The sequence below is a fragment of the Enoplosus armatus genome, chromosome 3 (genome assembly GCF_043641665.1).
Source record: "Enoplosus armatus isolate fEnoArm2 chromosome 3, fEnoArm2.hap1, whole genome shotgun sequence".
Taxonomy (NCBI): Eukaryota; Metazoa; Chordata; class Actinopteri; order Centrarchiformes; family Enoplosidae; genus Enoplosus; species Enoplosus armatus.
Window position 1 is genome coordinate 28,549,886 of NC_092182.1, and position 18,980 is coordinate 28,568,865.

Below are 18,980 nucleotides of genomic sequence, written 5' to 3' on the forward strand. Positions count from 1 at the left end.
TTATTAACTGTGTGTACATCCTGATCAGCTGCTCGATCCCCTGATGCTCAATGTCCTTTGATTGGTTGATAATGCTTTAACACATTGATTTGAATGTAAACACTTAATTTACTGTTTCCACGGAGACCATTGAGTCTTTTAGTTCTCATCTGTTCCCTGTTTTTTCCTGAATAAAAGGAAAATATTGTGAAGGATTTTCGTCTGTCAATCATCTGACTGTCCATCTGTGTTCAAACGTTTAAACCTGTTTGGGATTCATATTTGAACTCAACAGTAAAACTCTGTTTAAACAACCTGATAATATAAACATGTTTCTCTGTCTGTCAGTTCTGATGAAAATCAAGTTGTTTTATTCAAAATCCTTTGTGTTTTGGAGGGAAAGTGGTACCAATAAATCTTTCATCTTGTTTCTGCAGCTCGGACTGTAACACACAAACTGTATCTTTGTGGAACGCTGCCTGTTTGATTGTATTTCAATATTAATTAAAAACCTTTAACCACAACAAACCTGATGTGACCTGAACCATCTTCAGTGTGATCTATATGTTATTACACTTCCAACAGAACCAGTGGAAGTCTCCAGTCTACAACCAGCAACAGTCTGTGGAGACCAGTTCAGACAACAGTTGAACCTTGCAACTACTTGCAATGTGCTGGTCTGCATCGATCTGACACCTGCTTCTTTACACCAATGCGACTAGATGGCGTTCTTCCGGTTTAAAATATGAATGAGGTTAGTGACAGTGAGTAGTTCTAGTATTGATGAAACAGTGAAAACATTAAAAATGAGAGGGTCTCTTTCTGCCGTCCAAAACTGACAGTTTGTATCAAGCTGACTTCGCTAGGGTTAGTCTATAACCATAGCAACACAGCCTGTTGGTATGTTTGTGAGGACGTTATTCATGTAAACCTTTAGAAGAAAATAGTTTTTTTATACAGACTGCAACTTTATTTAAAACTCTAACAAACAAAACAGCTGAAAAAGATTTACAGAGTGAACACAAGAAGACGATATGGAACTGCAGCTCCAGGCGGCCATCTTGGCTCTCACTTCTTCTTGAACCTGATGACCAGAACAGACTATCAGCCACCTTAACTCTGTTTCAAGTGTATGTGGGACGCCCAGAGAGAGAGAGAAGGTAAAACTTACCGGGAACTGCCAGGACGCTTCCTGTCTAAACCAAGACGCTTCCTGTCTGTGAAAGACGGTCTGTAACGAGACAGATAGGTGAGACAGGTGTGAGACAGACAGGTGTGAAGACAGACAAGGTGTGTAGACAGACAGGTGAGACAGTGTCGTGGGAAGGGATGTGTTGTATTTTCCCACTACAACAGACAGACTCACCCAGCTCGGTAGTGTTTCAGAGCCTTGCTGCTAGTGTTGGTCAGCTCTTTGTCAAACACAGACTTCTTGCCTCCTTTTCCTGCTTTCTGATTGGCTGCTGCATGGAGACAGAGTTCAGTTTAGTCTGACTGTTTACAGTGTAGCACGTCTGAGTATTTGTCATCATTGCTTGATTTAGCCACTAATCAAGTGAATTAGGCTCACTCACTGACTAAGGGCACTTTTCATATAGAGCTGTGGTGTCATTTATAAAACAGTGTGTAGGATCCAGAATTAGAATTACTTTATTGATCCCTGGGATCAAAGTGTGCGTGCGCACAAAAGCCGAAAATGGCATGCGGCAAAAATAAATCAGACTCATAAAACTGCATGTACGCTCATCTGCAGGCCGCGTTTCCTTTATAAACCACAGTCCACCTGGAGACGCGCGCCCGTGGATCAGCCTCTTGTCCCGCCCTCTACACACACACACATACTGATGCATATCAATGAGCTGCTGATCGTCAGCACGTCATGTGAATCATGGCAGTCCGTGTGCAGCTGGTGAAGATGAGAGATGACTGGAGAAGGCAGTGTGTGTGTGTGGAGCCACCACGGTGTCTCCAGACAGCAGTCTGTTCACTGCAGCCATTTTACACACAACAACTATAGAGCAACTCAGATCAACAGAAGATATTATTAAGAAGTGCTGTAGCTCTGTTTTATGTGGATGATGATGAGATCTTCATCAGTTAGTTCCCATACAGTCCGGCCCTCTCCTCTGCTCCGGGGGGATGTGATGGAGAGAAAGCGCTGATGAAATGTTGACCAGACTTTGACTTCAGAGTTGAATTGGCTTCTATCTTTTCAAAGTAAAGGTGTGTGTGGAATAGTTATGGCTCTCTACAAGCACAAGTACAGTTTCTGCTAACGTGGATCCATAATTAACGTTTGATAGTTAAATTAAATGTGTACAGGTGAGGTCATTCTCCCGCCAAGTTTCTTTTTATAGATCACAACTTTTGCGTGGGAAGTAGACTACGTAGAGATGCAAAGTAATAGTCATGCTAGAGGTAATAATATAAATATTAGTAAAAAAAAAAAGTAATTGGAGAGCTAAATAAACGTCTTGCACTTGAAATGGACTCAAGCCTCCTTAATGAGGGGCAGCTTTGATGGCCAACACCCAAATCCACCAGAAGAAAAATAAAAAAGCTGTGTGGTAAATGTAGTATTTCTGTGTACTGATGTAGTATTTCTGACCTGTACTCGGCGTCTCGTCCTCCACCATTGCTCTCGCTCTCTTCGGTCGTCTCTCTCTCTTGGCTGCCCGCTCAGCGAACATCTGAGCCTTCAGGATCTCAAACTGAGCACGCTCCTCAGACTGACAGACAGACACCAGAGGTCATCAATAGTGAAGCAGAGATCTATCAGCTATCAAGCTCCTCTCCTGTGGAATCAGCTCCCAGTTTGGGTCCGGGAGGCAGACACACTCTCTACTTTTAAGAATAGGCTTAAAACTTTGCTTTTTGATAACGCTTATAGTTAAGGGCTGGCTCAGGCCTGCCTGGACCAGCCCCCTAGTTATGCTGCTATAGGCCTACACTGCCGGGGGACTTCCCATGATGCACTGAGCTTTCCTCCTCTCCCTCTTCATCTTTGCACATTCATCACAGTCCAATGCATGTTACTAACTTTATTTCTTCCCCGGAGTTTCTTTGTGCTTTGTCGACTCGTAGGTCGCTGTGGATCGTGGTCCTGGTACGCCTGGGTGCTGCTGCCGCCATGGGCCTGCCTGACTCTCATCACTACAGTTATTATGTTTAGTCGTAGTTCTGTCACTATTAAAGCTCCTATTATTAATCTCAGCTAATATTACAGCTATTTCTACTGTTAGTGCTGCCATACATCTTTGCCTACCTATCTGTCTGTCTGTCTGTCTGTCTATCTATCTGTGTCTCTATGTCTATCTCTCTGTCTCTGTCTCTGTCTCTGTCTCTCTCTCTCCCTAAAACCCAACCGGTCAAAGCAGATGACCGCCCACCTAGAGTCTGGTTCTGCTCAAGGTTTCTGCCTCTTAAAAGGAAGTTTTTCCTTGCCACTGTCGCCAAAGTGCTTGCTCATGGTGGGAACTGTTGGGTCTCTGTAATAACATTATAAAGAGTCGGTCTAGACCTGCTCTATTTTGTAAAGTGTCATGAGATGACTTTGTTGTGATTTGGCGCTATATAAATAAAATTGAATTGAATTGAATTGAATCTTACTCGGACTTTGAGAACTTCTAGCAGCTTAACTTCAGTTTGAGGAGTCTCGTTTGATTACAGTCTCAGTCGACTGTAATCAAACGTTTTCTCACAGTGATGTTTCATCCTGTGCTGCATTCAGGTAAAATGGGGAGAAAGACACTAGAGACCTACAGAGACCTACAACAGATTGTTCTCAGTAAAAACTGTTATAGTGCAACTCCCACACTACTATAAAACTCATCTACATTAGATTTGACACAGCTGTCGAAAGGACCAGTTCCCAGAGTCATATGAACACTGAAACAGATCCTTCATGTTTCTAAAGGAAGTGATGGAAGACAAAATCCACAGTCGTCGTCCTTTGTCAAAATATGTTCTAAATTTTATCTGGCGTTAATGAGACTTACAGAACATAAATATTAATAATGCTCTATGAAGAGTGCCCTGAGATAACTTCTGTTATGATTTGGCACTATAAAAATAAAATAAATAGGGACAGTAACAAAAGAGGGAATCAACAGTCTGACTTAAAGACATCATGTGGAAAAGCTTCACAGAAGGAGGACGGTGGATTCTGTCCTCCATCACTTACATTAGATTAGATTCCATTCTGAGCTGTTCATGTTCAGTATGAACAGGAGGGCCGATCACAGCGTTCACGTGGACGCCTGACGGTTGCTTTAAGACTTGAAACACTGAACTTGTCCTTTAAAACAGACTCAAGACTCTGTATGCTGATGGTGTTTTTATAATCCACGGCATCTCTTTAATTTTCAATAAAACCACTGGAACACTTTTCTGCCTGTTGTGATGACATGTGATTGACTGCTGCTGAACTTAATTAATGTTGTCCTAAACTCTGATCATTAACATTAGTTCCTCACAAGCTGAACCAACTGCTGCTTCCTCCAAACTATATACAAATTATTAACAAACTAAAACATTAGAAACCTTGAGGGAACAAAGAGCACGTGTTATTACACCGCGTCACTCACTACGAACTGAACTGATCACATGTGAGACACTTTAAGACTCAGCAGGTCACACTGATTGATCAGTTTAGTCATTACCGTCAGCTCCTTCTTCCCGCCGTCCTTCAGGAACTTTTCTCTCTTCTTCTTCCCTCTCAGAGCAAGATCGAACTCCTGCAGAGCCTTTGACACTGATGAAGAGGAAGAGGAGTCAAAACACAGTCTGTACTGCAGAGTACTACAGAGAATGCAGTAGTAGTGTGTGTATTAGTGCAGTAGTGTGTTTATTAGTACTCACTGCGGCTCTGTTTTCTCTCCTGTTGAGTCTGAAACCAGACTCTCTGTGATTGACAAGAGGCAGAGCCATCAAGACGCTTCTGAGCCACACTCAACTACACACACGCACAGAAAGACACAAACATATATATTATATTAAATATTCATAATTCACAGTTATAAAGTTATTTAAAAAAAACCAAAAACCTTTATGTTATACAGCAATAAAGGGTACCACAGACAAAAATGGGCTTTTTTGGCTAATTCTGGCATATTTTCAGAAATGTTATTAACAGTCCCTGTCAAAGTACACACAAGCACAAGGGTCAAAAGTTCAAAGGACAAGACAAGAGAGTCAGAGTAACAAAAGACAAAGACACGAGAGTCAAAAGTACGAAAATCAAAAGGCCTATTAGTCAAAGATACAATTTTCAGTTTTAATTATAATTATATAGCGCCAAATCACAACAAAAGTGATCTCATGACACTTACATATAGAGCAGGTCTGGACCGTATTCTTTATAATAATATTATTTACAGAGACCCAACAGTTCCCACTGTGAGCAGGCACTTCCTTTTAACAGGCAGAAACAACCAGACTCTAGGTGGGCAGTCATCTGCAGTAAAGTCAAAGGTATTCTAGTACAACGTCAAAAGGCACTAAAGTACGGGAGCCTTAAAACTGAAGATGGTGCCGAGGATGGCTGAAGAGTCTTGAGCTCCTCCTCAACTTTGCATTTATCTTGTTTTATTTTGTAATTTTTTTGTTATTTATTTTGCCCTTTTCCTCAAATCAGAAACCCTGGGTTAACGGGGGAGTCCGTGTGTAGAGCTATTAGCGGTGCTGAGAGACAGGGTCCAGGGCTCCAACACCAGAAACATATGGTCTGGACTAAGAACCATCACAGACCACACAAGGAAAATAAGCAGTGCTGAGATAATGTCTGCATCTCTCCCATATGAACTGAACACATTCTATGTACTCTGAGAACAACTTCTAGGCTGAGGAGGTACAAAAGGCCCAGGACCCCTGCCCACTAGTAATATCCAGGACAGATGTGTGCAGATCCTTCAAATGATTATGTCATCCGCCTGATCACCGACAACGATGAGACTGCCTACAGAGAGGTCAGAGCCCTGACATCTTGGTGCAAGGACAAGAACCTCCACCTCAATGTCAGAAAACAAAGGAGCTAAACATTGCACAACTTCCAATGCACAGACTTGTGACTCCCTCTCTCTGCTGGCACACTGGAGACGGGGATCATCCAGGCTACCTTGGCCAGTTTGGCTGACTTGGGATACACTTCGCTGAAATCAATGATGAGGACTTTGACCGTTGAGAAATTCAAGCCTCCATAACCGCAGAGCGCTGTCATCACAGTGATGGCATCTCGTTGCACACTTGTGATGTCAACGAGAGGTGCGGTGGCTGCTGCTGACTCGTCCTCACTGGTAATTTATTGGCCAAAAGGACCGGTAATGGTTTGGATGGCTGGTTCAGCATATTCTTGAAGCGCTGAGGGGGCGGAGTGATTTATTGATTGATTTATGAGTCATTTTACCCTATTTTAATGCAATTCAAAGTCTGCTTGGAGGGAATTATTTTCACCGTACATTATGACTGAAAAGATTTTTTATTATTTATTTTTTTAAATCTTTTCTCCGTCAATGTCCGGTAATTACTGGATAACGGAAATCCTGGTTCACAGATACAAAGGCACATTATGTCGACAGGCTTCTTGTACGTTTGACTTTTTCCTCAAGTACCAGATATTTTTTCAAACAGTTGCTCATCTTTTGTACTGATGATTCAACCAGGAGAGTTTCTGCTCTGTACGCAAATTATTGATTCCGATCTGGCTGGCAGCTGTGTAACAGTTTGAGCAGACACCTGAGGACACCAGGTGTTTGTTGTTCTACATTTTTAGGGCAGTTTTAAACTGTGTGTTGTGGTGTAAAGGTGCGCTCAGGTGTACCTTGGCCTCAGATGCAGCCAGCTCTCTCTCCTCTCTCTCCAGCTTCATCACAGCTTCGACATCTTTCTCCAGTTTAGAGATCAGATCTCTGAATTTCAGGATGACCTCTGGGTGAGAGACACACACAAACAGAGAGAGAGAAAGAGTTATGTCACAACAAAATCTGTAAAAAACTAAGACAGGTGACATCTTTTTACTTTCTGTTCAAAATCCCCAGAAAACATCAGTTCAGTGTCGTTACTCCTCCTCCCTGCTGCTCAGAGTTCAACTGTCCCAGGTTCCTGGTTCCCTGAACTACCCACCCAGTTCTGTCTATTAACTGGATACACTGTCCTCTCTCAGAGATCGTACACTCAGACCTGTCTGTCTCTCTCAGTCTCTCTGTGCGTACCTGGCGGCAGGACTCGAGCCTTCACGCTGCTCTTGGCTGACTTCACCACCTCCTTCAGCATCTTCCTCTCAGACTCTCCAACCAGAGACACAGAACGTCCTGAGCGACCGGCTCTCGCTGTCCGGCCCACACGGTGAACATAGTGCTTCACTGTGGAGGGCATGGTGAAGTTTATCACCTGAGAAACAGACAGGGGAAGAGAGAGAGACAAACGGGCAGAGAGAAGCATGTCTTCTGTCAGAAAACCTGCTGGGTTTGTCAAAAAATCTGACTCTCTTTCTGTGGATTTACAATACAGGGATCAAAGCAAAAAACAAAATTCTGACTAAACAATTTTTTCAAGGCCAAATCATATTCATATCTACAATTTGTAAAAGAAGTTAGGCCCCTATAAACAAAAAACAAAAGGCACAATATGTAAAATTATGAGATTTCAGCACCCCACATAAACATTGCTGCTGTTCTCTAATACAGCCATCAGTTGTAAAAAGCTTTAACCTACACTTTATCTAAATACCTGAGACCCCCTATTGATCTTGAGTATGCCTTTTAAGGGAAGATGATGCATTTGCAACAGCTTTTCTATTGCCAGTTTGCTTTAACGTAATTTCAATGCTGTTTTCAATCTATGAAATAAAACTGATACTTTCCCATTTTTGCAAGGCTCACAGGGTGGGCTGGGCCTTGAACAAGCCCAGATCACTACCTGCCCACTGTGGCATCAGTAAGATTTTTTTTCTAGATTTGTCAGATCCAAAAGGCAGGCAAGGTCAGGTTTCCCAAATGTTAAAACCCCAATGAAAGACTTGTTATTGACTTATTTTGAAATTGTAATATGCTCAATTATAGAGGCTGCTCTATACAAGCGGCACCTCCACAGTTGACGGGAAATCCTCTTCTTCGTGCCATTTTTGCACGAACATCTGCATTGCGCATGTATGTAGTCCACTTGTTGTAGAAAAGGCTTTACAGCGGTAAGAGTCTATTTAGGAAAGTGTGTTGGCTTTTCTAAGGTTTTATGCAATGTTGTCTATCAAACTTCAATATATGCAGTGGGGTCCAAAAGTCTGAGACCACTCGTCAAGATTCTTCTATTTTGCATTTGTTTGGAATGTAATACTATTTGTTTTCATTTCAAATGATAATATCAGCTGAACAATTTGAGTGAAAAGTTGAATCTTTGAAAAATGTACAAGAATTTCAGAGAATCTTAGTCTTTTGTATGTCCCCCTTTTGCTTTAATGACAGCATGCACTCCAGCTGGCATGGACTCCACAAGTTTGTGCCAAACCTGATGACCCATGTTATTCCAGCATGATTTGACAATCTTCCAGGGGGCTTCTTGTGATGTCACAGAAGGCTTGGCTTTCTGAGTCTTCAAGTGCCCCCATAAATAGTTCAATGGGGTTGAGGTCAGGTGACTGTGGAGGTAGGTCCATGACAGTCAGGACTCCTTGGTCTTTGGTCTTCAAGTAAATCTTGGAAAGTTTTGAGGTGTGTTTTGGGTCTTTATTCTGCCGCAGTATGAATCCCTCTCCACAAAGATGCAGACCAGGGGGTACAGCATGTCTCTGAAGAATGGAGTGGTGCTTCTCCTTTGTTCAGGTTTTTTGGGAGCTTAACATGCAGCTAGGTCCACCAAATTCAGGTCAGCTTTGAGTTGGAGAACGCTCCAGCTTTCTAGCTCTATCAAAAATGATCAAATTCCAGTGGAATGACTCAAATGGAAAATAGTTTGCCAAATGTCCTGTCCCTAATTCAATTTTGACAATTGGAATACTTTTGAATGGGGTGGTCATGTTTCTTAAATGTCCTGCCCACCATGGAAAAAAAGTTTCCTAAATGGCAGGTGGTTCCAGAGACCCCAGATTTTGCACACACACACACATACATACATACACTCTCTCACTCACACACACACACACACACACACACACACACACACACACACACACACACACACACACACACACACACACACACACACACACACACACACACACACACACACACACACACAGTAGGCAAGGTCTGGAACAAGCCCAGATCACCATCTCTGCTGACTGGAAACTAGAAAAAGGGTTTTGTGCAACCTGGCTTAGCATCGTGTGAGAACTATTTACTGTAGAAGAGTAATCCTACAGTAACGCCATGTAGCATAACCATGTAGTAACTTTATTGTACTCCTACAATAACTACTAAGGAAGTGACTCACCGTTTTGACTCCATCTATGTCCAGACCTCTGGCTGCTACATCTGTTGCCACCAAGATATCAATCTGTTCATCTTTAAAACGCCTGGAGAATAATAAGAACAAGGAGAACACGAAGACGATAAATACGTATTTCAAATCATCAGGAGCAGTTACTTTTTCAAAGTATGTGTACCTGATGTTCTTCAGTCTCTGGTTCTGTGTGTGTACCTGATATTCCACAGTCTCTGGTTCTGTGTGTGTGTGTGTGTGTGTGTGTGTGTGTGTGTGTGTGTGTGTGTGTGTGTGTGTGTGTAGCTGAGGTTCTTCTGTCTCTGGTTCCGTGTGTGTGTGTGTACCTGAGGTTCTCCAGTCTCTGGTTCTGGCTCAGTTCTCCATGCAGTTCTCCAACCTTCAGTCCCATCAGTCCCAGCAGGATGTGCAGTCTGTGAGCCTGTTTCCTTGTCTGAGTGAAACACATCACATGATCCTGGAACGTCCGAGTCAGTAGAGCTAACAAAACACACAACAGTCAGTTTTAGTACTGCAGTAGAAGTAGTTCTACATTAATAGCATTGGTGGTGCAGTAGTACTGCAGTATTAGCGGAACTTAGTCGCGCTACAGCACCAAACGGGAAGCAGCAAAACTGGTAAGTTACTTTGGTAACGGCCGAAAAAACGCTGGGAAAAAAAAACGTAGATGAATTAACAGTGTCTGTGTTTAATTTGGTGTGTATCTGATCCACCAAGCAACACTTATTTCACTGAGAAACGTTTCGCTTATTATTCCCACAGTCTTCTTCCACTAAAACAGTGCATCTAACCAATGGGGGCTGGTCACAAGTTGAGTTGTATGGAAATACAGTTTATCTTTATGGTTAATATTGATGCCGAATTGACAAGACGACTGTGAGATACAACGCTCTTTATCTTTTTGCGTTTTTACGAACCCGTAAGGAATTGATTGGAATTGAATTAATATGTCATATTTCTTAAAGGGAGTTTGGCATAATATTTTCCCCAGAGAGTGCAGGGACTTAAAGTATAATGTTGTCTGATGTTGGTTGTTTGTTTGATGAATGATTAAATAATGCATGTTTGGATCATATTTTAGCCTCCCAATTATTGTCAAAAAACAAAATTCCAATATATGATAGAACTGTCTTTCTTTCTCATTGTCTCAGTATTGCAATTACTGTATCATTAATGACAAAAACTAGGCCTATTTGAAAGAAGATAGAAGAGCGAAAAATAAGTTTTTTTGGCCAACACAACAAAAATATAAAAGCAATATAGTAATATATATATATATAGTATAAGTGAGCTTTATAGTGAAAGAACCTCTTTATTGGTCATGATTGAAGGCTCTACATTGCAGAAAATGGCACTTTCAGGTGTTAATTCAATAAAAATGTTCCTGCCATACCTCCCCTTGCTTGTCAATAATAATAATATCACTAGGCGCCCATGCCTACCAGCCACCACGGCTTCCCTGTCTCCCTCTCGGTTTGGTCGGATTCGAACAAACTCTTGTCGCAGAAATGGAGCCACGTCAGTGTTGCTGTTAACGAAGATTCTGATTGGCTGCTTCAACGAGACTGCCGCCAGGTCCTTCACCTGGAGACAGAAGTCACATGACATACACTGAAACACCTTGAGACACAGGTCACATGACATACTGAAACACCTGGAGACATAGGTCACATGACACACACTGAAACACAGGTCACATGATACAGGTGTGTGTACCTCCTCTGTCATGGTGGCGGAGAACAACATGGTCTGCCTGTTGTAGGAACACAACCTGATGATCTCCTTCATCTGTTCCTCAAAGTACTCATCCAACATCCTAAGTAACACAGAAACACAAAATAAAACCAATTCGGTGAGTCTTCGTGCCCCAACTATGTTTATTGGTAGATTGTATTTTTTCTGTGATGCCTACTCCACTACAGGTGTCAGCGTTTACCTGTCGGCCTCATCCAGGATCAGGATCTCGATGTGAGTCAGCTCAAAACTAGGGGTGTTGTGAAGGTGATCGATCAGTCGACCAGGTGTAGCTATCAAAACGTCAGGCCCCGCCCTCAACGCCACCTCCTGAGACTTCAGGTCCAACCCACCTGAAGATACACCGAGACAGGTTACCTGAGGATCAGACTGGGTCCAGAGTCCAGAGACAAACTGAGTCTGGAGTTACATTGAGTCCAGCATGTTTCTACTATATTCTATACTTTTACAAACACAGATAGCAAACAAAGAACTGAAGCTGAGTCCGAGTCAGTCAGTAAACAGTCAGTAATCAGAATCAGAAATACTTTATTCATCCCCAGGGGGGAAAATTGTATAAGCAGTCATACCGACAGCCAGGCAGGTGGTGATGGAAGTGAACTGGGCGAGCTGACGGGCCACAGAGTGAACCTGGATCCCCAACTCCCTGGTAGGAACCAGAACCAAGACCCGGGTCACCTGGGACGTCCTTGGCTTATAAACCAAACGCTCCAACACAGGCAACATGAAGGCTGCAGTCTTCCCTGAGGAGAGGCTTTATTTCATTAATCTACCTGGTGCCAGTACAGTGCATCCGGAAAGTATTCACGGCGCTTCACTTTTTCCACATTTTGTTATGTTACACCCTTATTCCAAAATGGATTAAATTAATTTTTTTCCTCAAAATTCTACACACAACACCCCATAATGACAATGTGAAAAAAGTTTTTTTGAAATTTTTGCAAATTTATTAAAAATAATAAACTAAGAAATCACATGTACATAAGTATTCACAGCCTTTGCCATGAAGCTCAAAATTGAGCTCAGGTGCATCCTGTTTCCACTGATCATCCTTGAGATGTTTCTGCAGCTTAATTGGAGTCCACCTGTGGTAAATTCAGTTGATTGGACATGATTTGGAAAGGCACAAACCTGTCTATATAAGGTCCCACAGTTGACAGTGCATGTCAGAGCACAAACCAAGCATGAAGTCAAAGGAATTGTCTGTAGACCTCCGAGACAGGATTGTCTCGAGGCACAAATCTGGGGAAGGTTACAGAAAAATTTCTGCTGCTTTGAAGGTCCCAATGAGCACAGTGGCCTCCATCATCCGTAAGTGGAAGAAGTTCGGAACCACCAGGACTCTTCCTAGAGCTGGCCGGCCATCTAAACTGAGTAATCGGGGGAGAAGGGCCTTAGTCAGGGAGGTGACCAAGAACCCGATGGTCACTCTGTCAGAGCTCCAGAGTTCCTCTGTGGAGAGAGGAGAACCTTCCAGAAGGACAACCATCTCTGCAGCAATCCACCAATCAGGCCTGTATGGTAGAGTGGCCAGACGGAAGCCACTCCTTAGTAAAAGGCACATAGCAGCCCGCCTGGAGTTTGCCAAAAGGCACCTGAAGGACTCTCAGACCATGAGAAACAAAATTCTCTGGTCTGATGAGACAAAGATTGAACTCTTTGGTGTGAATGCCAGGCGTCACGTTTGGAGGAAACCAGGCACCGCTCATCACCAGGCCAATACCATCCCTACAGTGAAGCATGGTGGTGGCAGCATCATGCTGTGGGGATGTTTTTCAGCGGCAGGAACTGGGAGACTAGTCAGGATAGAGGGAAAGATGAATGCAGCAAAGTACAGAGACATCCTGGATGAAAACCTGCTCCAGAGCGCTCTTGACCTCAGACTGGGGCGACGGTTTATCTTTCAGCAGGACAACGACCCTAAGCACACAGCCAAGATATCAAAGGAGTGGCTTCAGGACAACTCTGTGAATGTCCTTGAGTGGCCCAGCCAGAGCCCAGACTTGAATCCGATTGAACATCTCTGGAGAGATCTGAAAATGGCTGTGCACCGACGCTTCCCATCCAACCTGATGGAGCTTGAGAGGTGCTGCAAAGAGGAATGGGTGAAACTGCCCAAAGATAGGTGTGCCAAGCTTGTGGCATCATATTCAAAAAGACTTGAGGCTGTAATTGCTGCCAAAGGTGCATCAACAAAGTATTGAGCAAAGGCTGTGAATACTTATGTACATGTGATTTCTCAGGTTTTTTATTTTTAATAAATTTGCAAAAATCTCAAATAAACTTTTTTCACGTTGTCATTATGGGGTGTTGTGTGTAGAATTTTGAGGAAAAAAATGAATTTAATCCATTTTGGTATAAGGCTGCAACATAACAAAATGTGGAAAAAGTGAAGCGCTGTGAATACTTTCCGGATGCACTGTATTTTAAATTGGTCCCAGTATGATGAACTGGTCCCATTATATCAGTGTTACCTGTCCCAGTAGCAGCGCATGCGCACAGGTCTCTGCCTAGCAGGCCAACAGGAACACAGGCCTTCTGGATGGGAGTTGGCTGCTTGAAGCCCAGAGCTGTGATGGCCTGCAGGGACACAACAGGAGGTTACAAACAACAACAACAAAGCCAGAGGCCTGTACTACAAAGCAGGATTGGGGGTTAGTGCGGTAACTTCAAGGTTAACTCTGAGTTATTCATTCATTCATTCAATTGAATAACTAAAGGGTATGGGGTACATCGCCATGGGAACTTATGCTCTACACCTAACCTGCTCCAGAACAGGTTATGCTCCAGATAACAGATCAACTCATATAAAAGCACCGCCTACTGACCAATCAGCTCTCTTGCAAAATGGCATCACCAATCATAGAAGATCAAGTGGAGCTCAGGGCAGATCGTGAGAGGGTCTCTTAAGAGGGCAGAGTATTCAGAGACAGTCCTGGGTCTGGGTCATCAGTTTTCACTAAATGTTTGTACACAGTTTCTGTACAGCTGCAACGTTCTGCAGTTCTAACTAACATCTGGCTGTGGCTCCTGTCCAAGAGGGTTCTTCCAGCATCTCAGGGAAGGCTGGGGACAAGAAGTCTGAGTGGACCATGTTCAAATCCTCCATTAAGGAGGCGGCTCAGAAGGTTCTTGGTGCCTGTTGTGGCAGCTACCTGAGGACCTGCTGGTGGAGGCCGTAAGTTGAAGGAGGAGTCCTTTCAGGTTTAGTTGTTCTAGGGAACTCCTGAAGCAGCAGACAGGTATGAGGAGATCAGAAGGACAGCAGCTTCTGTGGTTGTGAAAACTCAGTTGTGGCATTAGTTTGGAGAAGCCATGGAGAAGGACTCAGTTGACCTCAAAAAGGAGGCATTTTGCTGGAAGCTGGAAGACTTGTCCATTTGCCTAACAGAGGTCACTGCTGTAGTTCATCATTTTATATCATCAGTCAACTGAACTCCAGTCATTTTTCTTCTTATTTAAGAGGTTGTGGTTACCTTCAGGATGGGTCGGGACAGGTTCATGTCATCAAAGGTCAGCTGATCATCGTACTGAGAGGCATCTTCATAAAATGACTCTGGAGCCTGAAAACACAGTTGTTACTATGGAAACCCAATACAAATTGTCCATGAACATGCAACAACATCAGCTCCTCTTCCTCACCTCCTCTCCCGTCTTCCTCTTCCTCCCCCGTCGTTCTTTGTCTCTCAGGGTGTCTGAGAGGAAAAGAAGAAGTCAGTCCACAGGAAGTCAACGATAAAAATAAAAACACTGAACTGAAGCCATATCTTGAACATTTGAATGCTTATAGAACAAATACATTTTCTGTTCAGAGCTGCAGTTTGTTTTGTTGCTGAATTATATTATAATGACATTCAAATTTTTCCTCAGTTGATTGATTATCTGGTTATTAACCAGTGGAGGCAGATGACTGCCCACCCTGAGCCTGGTCCTGTTCGAGGTTTCTGCCCATGGTGGGAACTGTTGATCTCTGTAATAACATTATAAAGAGTACGGTCTAGACCTGCTCTACATGGAAAGTGCCCTGAGATAACTTCTGTTATGTTGGTGCTACATAAATAACATTTTATTGAATAAATCATCGGAATCAATCAAAATAATTAAAATGTTTCTGCTTCCTGTCAGAAATCAAAATAAAAGCCTCTGCTGAACTCACCTGATTTGGTCAGAATCTCCTCATCACCCGAGTCAAACTCATCTTCATCATCCTCCTCCTCCTCCTCCTCCTCATCATCATCATCTTCTCCTGTATGAGGCTTCACATCCTCCTCTTCATCTTCCTGGTTCTTCACTGCAGAACCTTCAGCAGTGTCACTCTCAACTGATTTCTCCTGCAGATAAAAACAAACTCCACCTTAAAACACAGGAAGCAGACCCTGCCCAGACAGGAAGTAGAAAGTTACAGTGGAGTCACCTCAGCCTTCCTCTTCTTCCTGATTGTCTCTATTTTCTGGTCCAGAGTAGTCGCAGTTCTCTGTAAACACAGAACACAGTTAAAAAACACTGCAGTAGAAAGTTAAAAAGCTCCTGGAGAAATTAGAAAACCAAAACACTCCTGGAAATTAAATGTGAGATTATTATTATAAAATCTGGATTTAATTCACAAGTTCACCATCTGTGTCACCAGTTTTCATTAAATGTTCGTACACAGTTTCTGTACAGCTGCAACGTTCTGCAGTTCTAACTAACCAACAAATATATTTTGTCATTGTAGTGTTATATTGATTTTACTTGTGCCTGTGCACCATGAACCACACTACATAATGTAAATACTACATTCTTGGGATGGAGTTTGGCCTTATCTGTTAACCCTAACCCTTCACTCCTGTGAGAATTGAATTGAATTGAATAGATGTCACTGTACTGCCGAGTTATAACCAACCAACCAACCCTCCTGTAAAATGTGTTTGTTAATCCAAACTTTGACTTTGTGTGAAATGTGCTACAAATATTTCAAGCCCCATTTTGTACAGATATTTATAAATGAATTAATGAAGCTCCAGAACTTTGAAGATTCTGCACCAGTGTTCCACACCGACTGTGACAGAACATCACATTGTAGTGGAAACAGGGTTCTGCTGGGTTCTACCTTGTTTTTGAGCTGTTTCATGACGTCGGCCATCACCCAGTCATCGTTATGGTTCAGCCCGTCTCTCTCTCCGAACTCAAAGTCGGTGTTAAAGTCTCTCGCCCCGCGACTCCCAAACTTCTTCTTCCTGTTCAGAACGATCGGCTCGTCCTGAAACACACACACACAAGAATTAATACTAGATAAATGTAATTACTCAGCAGTTAATAACATAAGTGACAAACATGTTCCCAACACTTTAACTCTTTAGGAAACTTTAACTCTCCACAGAATCTCATTAGGAGTTTTATGCTAATTATGCTAATAATAATGTTTTGTGACAGATTTATAACTTTATTTAAACTTCCATGTAACACTTTAATCAGAGTAACATGAAATTAAAAATATAAAGCAGACCACTGATGTCAGATCAGTTCTTTGTGTCAGCTGATAAAACAGTGAGAAGAAAAATTCCTCTTCCTCGTGGTTTTCACAGAGGAGGTCAAACAGGAGTCTGTTCCTCTGTTCAGTTTATAACTTTATGGACTCTGGACAATGTTTTTTTTTTTTTTTAACAAAAACTGTTTGAAGTTGTTCTTTATTTAAAGAGTTAAAAATCTTCTGGATCAAACAACGGTGAATCTGCCGTTTTCCAGTCGGGATCTGGTTCACCTCCAGCCGCCTGGTCAAGTTATTTCTCCGGGAGGACTTTCAGCTGTATGGCCGGACAGACTCACCTCCTGTTCGGACTCGGTGTCGGGTTCCTCCGGACTCTCCTCCTCGTCCCGGATCGTCCCGATGAGACCTAGCTGCTCCAACATGGCGGACTGTGGAACGGTTCTGCACGGGTTCTGCACAGGTCTTCTGTCGTTTTCTCTTCATACACACAGACACGTGTGTTGACGGAAGCAGGAAGTGGAAACGGTATTTCCGGTTTACGGCCTTCTTTTGCCACCGGACTGAAACGTCGGGCCTTTCTTAAACTACCCCCTACACCCTCTCCCTACCCACTTCCACTCCGTCCACATTAAGTCCCATCCCAAACCACCTACCGGGGAGTGGAAGTGGGTTATGAAACCCTCAAACCCTGCAAACCGGAAGTGTGCACCGATGCTGACTTACTGATCACGTGCAACGCCGTGTTGTGTTCGTCACAGAAGACACATACAAATATGAGTTCCGCACAACGTAAACTGCACAAACTAAGAGAGACATTTAATATTGTAAGTGCATGTGCAGCCCTCTGCCCTCTAGAGAAAGAGACAAACAGACGAGATAAAGACTTTCATTGTCCTCTGGACATTTCATCCACTGAGGTGACATGTAGGCCTGAAGAAACCACGTTTGTACTCTGCCATTCTTCAACAATATTATCTTTGTCTTTACATTAAGGACAAACTGCTTTTATCACATTACATTCACATTACAATAAAGAATGTCGGCTACATCTACATACTTTAATTATTAGTCTACATGAAACCATGTTTATGAAAAGATCCGAGAGAGGGAAGTTCGTCCTGAAGCTTGCTGCTGTATTTATACTCTACAGCTTCATTAAGGAGCTTCATTCAGCTGCGAGTGTGACTTCAAACAGAGTTCACTCTGACAGAGGCTTACTTTGTGTTAGTAAGACTTCATTGATAACATGCTTTTTAGTTTCATCTGGAAAAATAGAACATTATGTTAAAATGAATCACTATGACTTTACCACCTTAATAATACGTTCAAAGTCAATTGGATTAAACCATTTCTAAAATAATTCCATATATTTATATATATACTGTATATATATATTTTTTTAACCTAATGTTCTGTTTTTCTAGATGAAACTAAAAAGCATGTGAAGTGAACTCTGTATTGAAGTGTATATATATAACTCCAAATTAGGGGGCTTTAGGTTTACCTCACAAATGTACTTGGAATGATAGAAACATATTGTATAGTCTAAACAAATCCCTATTTTATGGGAAATCAACCAAATTACCTGGAAGTATCTAAGTGGCAGCCATGATAAGAGCTGGTTGAATTCTCTAAATACGAAGGAAATGCAGGGTTTCCCCCAGAAAAGTTGTTAGGCCCTGTGGCAAGTATCTTTTGACGGGGCCCGGCACGGCAGATTTGACTAAGTAAAATGTTGTTAGAAATAAGTCATTTAATCAACACACATTTAAAACAAAACAAAACTATAACAGGGTCTTACAAAGAATCTGACAGTGCACAGTGTTTTCAACAACAAAAGAAACTAGAAAAGGCCTTTTCTGAGGAAATTGAATCGTGGCTGTTGAAAAGCTGATGCTGAACTGGATTGCTGGCTTATGGAGTTGAATAGTACCAATAATGTATGAAAGATGTGGAATATTTTAAGGATTGTTGAAAAGCTGACTTGTAACTGGATTGTTGGCTTTATGAAGAAGCAGCTGAATGAGTATGAAGAGTTGGAAGTGTGGAAAATGGTCTAAATACAATGAATATGATTTAAAAGTTCAGTAAACCTTATATTACATTAAAAATGTGGAGCATTTTAAGGTTTGAATGGAGTTTCTAGCTAAAAGTATGAATTTCTGTAGATACTATACTATGAGATGCTATTAAACCAATTTCTAATTGTTTTCAATTTAACTTCATTAAAGTCACAGTCACCAACAAAAAGTTGCGGAAGACAAGGCGCAAAGTTTGTTAAGATTCCTTTAATTAAACATAATAGGAGCTGGGGATGACTTAAGTTATAGATTTAAATATGTTACGA

The 18,980-nt window shown here is 42.2% G+C and overlaps 1 protein-coding gene across 1 annotated transcript; it reads right to left on the bottom strand.

The window, feature by feature from the left end:
• Positions 1-923: 923 nt before the first annotated feature.
• ddx27 (DEAD (Asp-Glu-Ala-Asp) box polypeptide 27) lies at positions 924-17,127 on the bottom strand. The gene is made up of 21 exons (XM_070902416.1): positions 16,972-17,127; positions 16,256-16,405; positions 15,581-15,640; positions 15,323-15,497; positions 14,809-14,861; positions 14,643-14,729; positions 13,641-13,746; positions 11,736-11,909; positions 11,348-11,498; positions 11,128-11,227; positions 10,854-10,995; positions 9,738-9,891; positions 9,403-9,484; positions 7,188-7,365; positions 6,797-6,903; positions 4,840-4,933; positions 4,641-4,732; positions 2,588-2,708; positions 1,346-1,442; positions 1,151-1,210; positions 924-1,063 (listed from the first exon to the last, which is right to left on the bottom strand). The coding sequence occupies exons 1-21, from the start codon at positions 17,053-17,055 to the stop codon at positions 1,048-1,050; spliced, it is 2,283 nt and encodes a 760-aa protein (XP_070758517.1). The 5' UTR covers positions 17,056-17,127; the 3' UTR covers positions 924-1,047.
• Between the last annotated feature and the right edge of the window lie 1,853 nt (positions 17,128-18,980).

What these genes read in the sequence shown, in the direction of transcription:
- ddx27 (XM_070902416.1), bottom strand. Translation starts at nt 17,055, where the DNA reads ATGTTGGAGCAGCTAGGTCTCATCGGGACGATCCGGGACGAGGAGGAG. An exon ending in ACATAGATGGAGTCAAAACG is followed by an intron (nt 7,366 to 9,402) that starts GTGAGTCACTTC and finishes TCTGTTTCTCAG; the next exon opens with GTGATAAACTTCACCATGCC. An exon ending in GGCTCGAGTCCTGCCGCCAG is followed by an intron (nt 6,904 to 7,187) that starts GTACGCACAGAG and finishes TCTCTCACCCAG; the next exon opens with AGGTCATCCTGAAATTCAGA.